General features: G+C 46.9%; 1 protein-coding gene across 1 annotated transcript in view; it reads left to right on the plus strand.

Annotated features, from left to right (window-relative positions):
- Window positions 1-6,688, plus strand: part of Blvrb (biliverdin reductase B) — an 18,649-nt gene that overhangs the window by 6,932 nt on the left and 5,029 nt on the right. The window contains exons 2-3 of the mRNA XM_021166972.1: window positions 4,939-5,103; window positions 5,246-5,335. Coding sequence (XP_021022631.1) covers window positions 4,939-5,103; window positions 5,246-5,335 — 255 coding nt within the window. The remainder of the gene's footprint in view (window positions 1-4,938; window positions 5,104-5,245; window positions 5,336-6,688) is intronic.

Raw genomic sequence — 6,688 nt, forward strand, 5'->3', positions numbered from 1 at the left:
AAAAAAAAAAGGAAAAAAATTTAAAAACTTATATCTTAATATGTATGGATATTTTGCCCACCTGTATACGTACCTGGTGCCCACAGAGATCAGAAAAGGGCATCACATCTCCTGGGGTTGGAGTTACAGACCGCTGTGAGCTGCTATGTAGGTGCTGAGACTCAAATCTGGATCCTCTACAAGATCAGCAAGTGCTCTTAACCATCTCTCCAGACCCTAGTTTGTTTGTTTTGAAGACAAGGTCTCACTCCCTAACCCAGATTGGCTTTGAACTCCTGATCCTCTGCGCCAGCTTCCTGACCACTGAGAGTACAGACCATCGCCAGTCACCACACCCACCGTGACTTGGTTTCTTTCACATAGCTATATATGCATATTTTTTTCTCCCTCAAATTGTTGGAACTTGAGTCAATATCTCGTTTGTTTTTGTAGTCAAATGCCACCGCATTGTGTGTCTCTGTGGATTTATCCATTAAGCAGCTGGCACATATTATGAAAACTGATAGTACCATTATATATGTAAGAATTTGGGGGTGAAAACATGTTTTCGCTTCCCTTCGGTCTGTTATCTAACGGTAGAACTGCTGGGTCACATGATCAGGCTATGTGTAATCTTTTGAAAAACTGCCAGAGGGGAACTGGAGCCGTGGTTCAGTGGTTAAAAGCACTGACTGTTCTTCCAGAGGTCCAGGGTTCAATTCCCAGCATCCACATGGCGACTTACAACTGTCTGTTCAAAACACCAGTGTAGATAAAATAAAAAATAAATCATTTAAAAAGGAGAAGAGGGTTAGAGAGATGTCTCAGCAGTTAAGAGCACTGACTGCTCTTCCAGAGGTTCAATTCCCAGCAACCACACGATGGCTGTGGCTCACAGCCATCTGTACATGGGGATCCGATGCCCTCTTCTGGTGTGTCTGAAGAGAGTGACAGTGTACTCATATAAATTAAATAAATAAATGAATCTTTAAAAAACTAAAACAAAAGAAAGAGAAAAACTGCCAGATGTAGTCACATCATTTAGGGTTACCCTCAGCGCAGCACGGGAGGGGTTCCTCCCCACTGGCATGCCAACCCTGACTGCAGGCTTTTTCATTACATCATCTTGATAGGTGTGAAGTGGTATCTTTTTTTTTTAATTTATTTAACTTTATTTAAATGAGTGCACTGTCGCTGTCTTCAGACACACCAGAAGAGGGTAGTATATTGGCTTTGGTTTTTTGAATCCAGGTCTCATGTGACTCAGGCTGGCCTTGAGCTCCTGACTTCCTGCATCTTCCCCATAGTTGTTGGAATTATAGACATTAGGACAGGTCATGCAATGTAGTTCTATGGTCCTGACTGTCCTCACACACTGTGTGGACCAGGGTGGCCTCTAATTTGAGATAATCCCCTTGCCTCCCATGTGGTGGGACTACATTACCACACTCTCTTTTCTTTTTCTTTTTCTCTTTTTTTTAAACTAGATTTTATTTGTTTATTGTGTATCTGTACTTATGGAGGTCAGAGGACAACTTTCAGGTTGGTCCTGGGTATCTCTGTTGGGTCATCAATGCTTCTACCCACTTAGCTATCTTGCCAGCCCTTTTGCCTTTGTCTTCCTTCCTTTCTTTCTTTTTTATTTTTTATTTATTTATTTTTTTGAGATAGGTCTCCTGTAGCTGACCTCAGTTTACTATGTAGCAAAAGTTGTCCCTGAACTCCTGATTCTCCTCCCTCTGCAGCCTGAGTGCTGGGAATACAGGTGTGTGTGTGTGTGTGTGTGTGTGTGTGTGTGTGTGCTACAATGTTTCTTTTTACTTTTGTGGGGGGAGTGGGGTCAAGTGCAGGTCGGGGAGGGAGCATACTTGTAATTCTTCAGGAGTCATCCAACATGTCTTTTCCATTCTTGAGGCAGGGTCTCATTGGCACAGGTGACTCACTGAGCAGGCTAGGCTGGCTGGCCACTAAGCCCCTGGGATCCTCCTGACTCTGCCTCAGAGCACTGAGATTACCAGTGTGCACCACCATGGCTCTTCTTTTCCAGGATCACAGTGTTTACTGGTCAGATCCACCCCTTTCCCTCGTCTCTCTCCTGACTTTTCACACAGAACCTGGATGTAGAATCCACACTGGTGTAGCAAACATCTTTTCCGGCATATTGGTGTCTTTGACGCACCAAAAGTTTGCTCGTTTTGGGTTTTCTGACAAGGTTTCACTATTTAGGCCAGACTGGCCACAGACTTACTGAATTCCAACTGCTGAGAGTAAAGGCCCCAGCATGTTCACACACCCATGTGTTCACACACCCACGTGGACATGCGAGGTTTTCAATTTTGATGAAGCCCCATCATTTGGTTTTGCTTTTTCTTTATGCTTCTGATGTCATAGCTAAGATCCCATCTTCTAACATGTGGCCATCAAGATGTGTTCTTATATTTTCTTCCAATAATTGATAGTCTTCTCTTATACTTATTTATATCTTTGACCATTTGGATTAATTTAAAAAAAAAAAAACTTTTGACATTTGTATTGTGTATATTGTGGCCATAGCGTGAGCCTAGAGGTCGGAAGAAAAGCTTGAGGGGGTTGGTTCTCTTCCTCTGCCATATGGATCCCAGGAATCGAACTCAGATGATCAGGCTTGGCAGCAATCACCTTTGCTGGCTGAGCCACCTCAATGGCCCTTGGGTTAAATTTTGTATATTTTGTGAAGTAGGGATCCCACTTGAATCTTTTACATTCAGTGCCCTAGTAACATATTTAAAATATGGGCTTTGTTTTTATTTGAGACAAGGTTTCATGTAACATAGGATTCATGAGTTCAAAGTTATCCTTGGTTACATAGTAAGTTTGAGGCTGACCTGGGCTACATGAGACCGGGAAGGGGGGAGGAGAAAAAGGGGAGGGAGAGAAGGAGAAGAGGGGAGAGGAGGAGACAGGAAGAGTTTTCTGAGGGGAGAAGAAAAGAAAGAAGGTAAGGGTGAGAAATGGAAAAGAATGGAAGGAAACAGAAACAAAAACACAGAGATATTGTTTTCAGTGTTGTCTTAACAATATTACAAGCATAGGACCTAAAGGCTAGAGAGATCAAGTGGTTTGCCCAGATCACCACAAAGCTAGCTCTTGCCATAAGGCCGGAATCCCAAACCAGGGTTGATTTAAGGATTAAAGCAGAGAATATGGCTGAACTGTTTGGTATCTGGGATACAGTGTATGTTAACTCTAGAAATGTTATTTACAACATTTATAGAATGTTATAAATGTCCAGTGCAGTGTGGCAGGCCTGTCATTGCAGCTACCCACGGCACTGAGGCGGATGGTCCTTAAGTGTCAGGCCAGCGAGGGCTACAGGGAGTTAAAGGCCAGCCTGAGCAAAACCCGGACAGCCAGCTGCAAGATGAACATTAGAATGAGCTGTGGACGTAGCTTACCTAGCTTAGCTGTGGTAGGACACTTACCTAGCATGCGTGAGGCCCTGGGCTCCATCATCTTGAGAGTACACACCTGTTACTAGCACATGGGAGATGGAGACCAATCGAACAGGAGTCTGCAGCCAGTCTGCAATACTCGAGACTGTGTCTCAAAGAACAAATAAATATAAGATTGAAGTTAAAAGGGGGGGCCGGGCATGGTGGCGCATGCCTTTAATCCCAGCACTCGGGAGGCAGAGGCAGGAGGATTTCTGAGTTCGAGGCCAGCCTGGTCTACAGAGTAACCCAGGACAGCCAGGGCTACAGAGAGAAACCCTGTCTCGAAAAAAAACAAAAAAAAAGAAGTTAAAAGGGGGCGGGGATGGAGATGTAGAACTTAGTGTGAAGGACTCCCCACCTTCTGCTCCTGCTTCCCCCAAAGGTTATTTAGCAGTGGCAGCAACATCTTCATCATTGTATCAGATTGTAAAATCTTCCATCATCTATTTGTGAAATTAGCTATCCAGAAATGGAGACTCTTCTATTTTTTGCTTTTGTTTGTTTGTTTTTTCAAGACAGGGTTTCTCTGTGTAGCCCTGGCTGTCCTGGAACTCACTCTATAGACCAGGTTGACCTCCAACTCAGAAATCCGCCTGCCTCTGCCTCCCAAGTGCTGGGATTAAAGGCGTGTGCCATCCCGCCCAGCTATTTTTTTGCTTTCTCTGTAATATCTTCAGACTAAAAGACAAATCCCTGTGACAGGTGCCAACAGTGACTGCAAAGTTTTTATTTACTTGATGACCTTTAATTGTTTGTCATCAATATTTTTTTTTCAAGTTAAAGGGTGAAACCCAAGGCCTCATTTATGCTAGACAAGCACGCTGGGGGATTCTAAGAAGAGGCTCTACCACTGAGCCACGCCCCCAGCTCCTTACTGGGGGATTCTAGGCAGGGGCTCTACCACTGAGCCACGCCCCCAGCCCCTCACTGGGGGATTCTAGGCAGGGGCTCTACCACTGAGTTTTCTTTGAGAGAGAGTCTCACTAATTACCCAGAAGGTTCCATCCTCATACCTCCACCTTCTGAATAGCTGAGTCACTGGCCTTTGAAGCCACTAGGGTTTTTATCTTTAGTAAACACTAGGGATGCCCTGGGCTACGGGTGGGAACTAATCCCAGCTTCATTCAGTCTTTGAGTTTGGTTCCTCCCTTTCCTCCAGGACCATGGATGGGGGAATATAGAGCAGGTGCTATGCCAGGGGTCAACCGGTTCCCTCCTGGACGGCAGAGAGGGATAATCAGGGATATTGTCATGGAGACTTACATTCAGATAATTTGTGAGCCAGCATGAAGGTATTACCCTGTTTTAAGAGCTAGCTAAATATCAACTGTTAATTTGCCAGCTTGATGCCCATTACCCAAGAATAAGGCTGGGAATGGAGAACCCTGAGAAGAAAATAGGTTTAAGGGTTCCCAACACTCTCTAGGGTCCTAAACAGTCGCCCTGCAGCCCGCTGACCTGCCTTTCTATTCCTCTTTGTCCACAGGTTACGAGGTGACGGTGCTGGTTCGAGACTCCAGCAGGCTGCCGTCAGAAGGGCCCCAGCCAGCCCATGTGGTGGTGGGAGATGTTCGGCAGGCGTCTGATGTGGACAAGACTGTGGCTGGGCAGGAAGCTGTCATCGTGCTACTGGGCACTGGCAACGACCTCAGTACTGAGCCCCCCCTTTGCCCTCGGCCCCTCCCTGCACCTCGGCCTCCAGCACCACCCCCGCCCCCAGCCCCACCCTTGCCACCCCTGCCACCGCCACCACCGCCCCCTGCCAGTGACAGCCACTCTCTGTCCCCTCTAAGGTCCCACTACAGTCATGTCCGAGGGCACCCGGAACATTGTGACAGCCATGAAGGCACATGGAGTGGACAAGGTCGTGGCCTGCACCTCGGGTGGGTGGTGGGGTCATGGAAGTGGGGCTGAACTGGGAAGGGGGTGAGTACTAAACAAGCAGTCCCAGTCCTCTGAAATAAGGTATTAAAGCTATCCCAAGTTATCACACATTCACTGAGCACCAACTGTGAACATAGCGATGTGCCCTGGATTCTGCAACTCACGTGGCTCACAGATAAAAGTGAGGTGACAAACAGATCCGTGGTTGAACAGGCATCCCAGATAAGCAGAGCCAAGATAGAGAAGGCACTACAAAAATATCAGGGACAGCAGTGGACAAGCCTGGGTAGAAAATGGTAACCAAGAGGTGGGAGACACCTCACAGAGAATATGATGCAGCTTTGTTTGGTAAACACCAACTCTCCGCCTTCCCCAGTTATATTGAGAGAAACTGATATTAAACAAAAGTTCCCGGGGGGCCTGGGATGTGGCTCAGCAGTACAGCACCTGACTACAGCATCCTCATTGAGGGGTTGGGGCATGGCTCAGTGGTAGAGCCCCTGCCTAGAATCCCCCAATGAGAGGTTGGGGGCGTGGCTCAGTATTAGCGCCCCTGCCTAGAATCCCCCAGTGAGGGACTGGGGGCGTGGCTCAGTGGTTGCTGCCTAGAATCCCCCAATGAGAGGCTGGGGGCGTGGCTCAGTGGTAGAGCCCCTGCCTGGAATCCCCCAATGAGGGGTTGGGGTACGGATCAGTGGTAGAGCGCCTTCTAACATGTACAAAGTCCTAGGTTCCGTGCACAGGAATGAAGTAATCCTTAGTAATCTGGGAGGAGCTAATAATAGCAATTAATGCTAACAGCATTTATTGAGCACCTACTGTGTTGCGGGTGCTTAGGAATAAAAACCACTTCATCCTCCCAGCACAGTAGGAGAGAAGCAGAGCGGACTCTTGTGAAACGCTAGCTATGACCTGTTTTGCTTAGTTCAAAGCCACAGCACTTGAAATTTCCTAGTGGCCCACGTGCATACTGCTGTAGCTAGTCAGAGCCGAGAGATGGGGTATGCCAGGTTACCTCTCCAGCCTGTTCTCTCTGCTTACCACTGACTGATGGTCTCCCTGGGAAGGGAGAAGGCGGGAGGAAGGGGTACGTGGTCCAGGCAGCTGGGGGGCAGGAAAGAAACTCATTTATGGTTATTTCCTGCTCAGTTTGCAAAGAAAAATGGTCATAAGTATGTAGTTTTAGAATGATTTGTTTTTAATGTTTTTTTTTTCTTTTGTCTTAGAGACAACCATTAGTGATTAAAATTAAAATCTTGTTTCCGCCGGGCGTGGTGGCGCACGCCTTTAATCCCAGCACTCGGGAGGCAGAGGCAGGCGGATTTCTGAGTTCGAGGCCAGCCTGGTCTACA

This window comes from Mus caroli, chromosome 7 (assembly GCF_900094665.2).
Source record: "Mus caroli chromosome 7, CAROLI_EIJ_v1.1, whole genome shotgun sequence".
In the NCBI taxonomy this organism is placed as follows: Eukaryota; Metazoa; Chordata; class Mammalia; order Rodentia; family Muridae; genus Mus; species Mus caroli.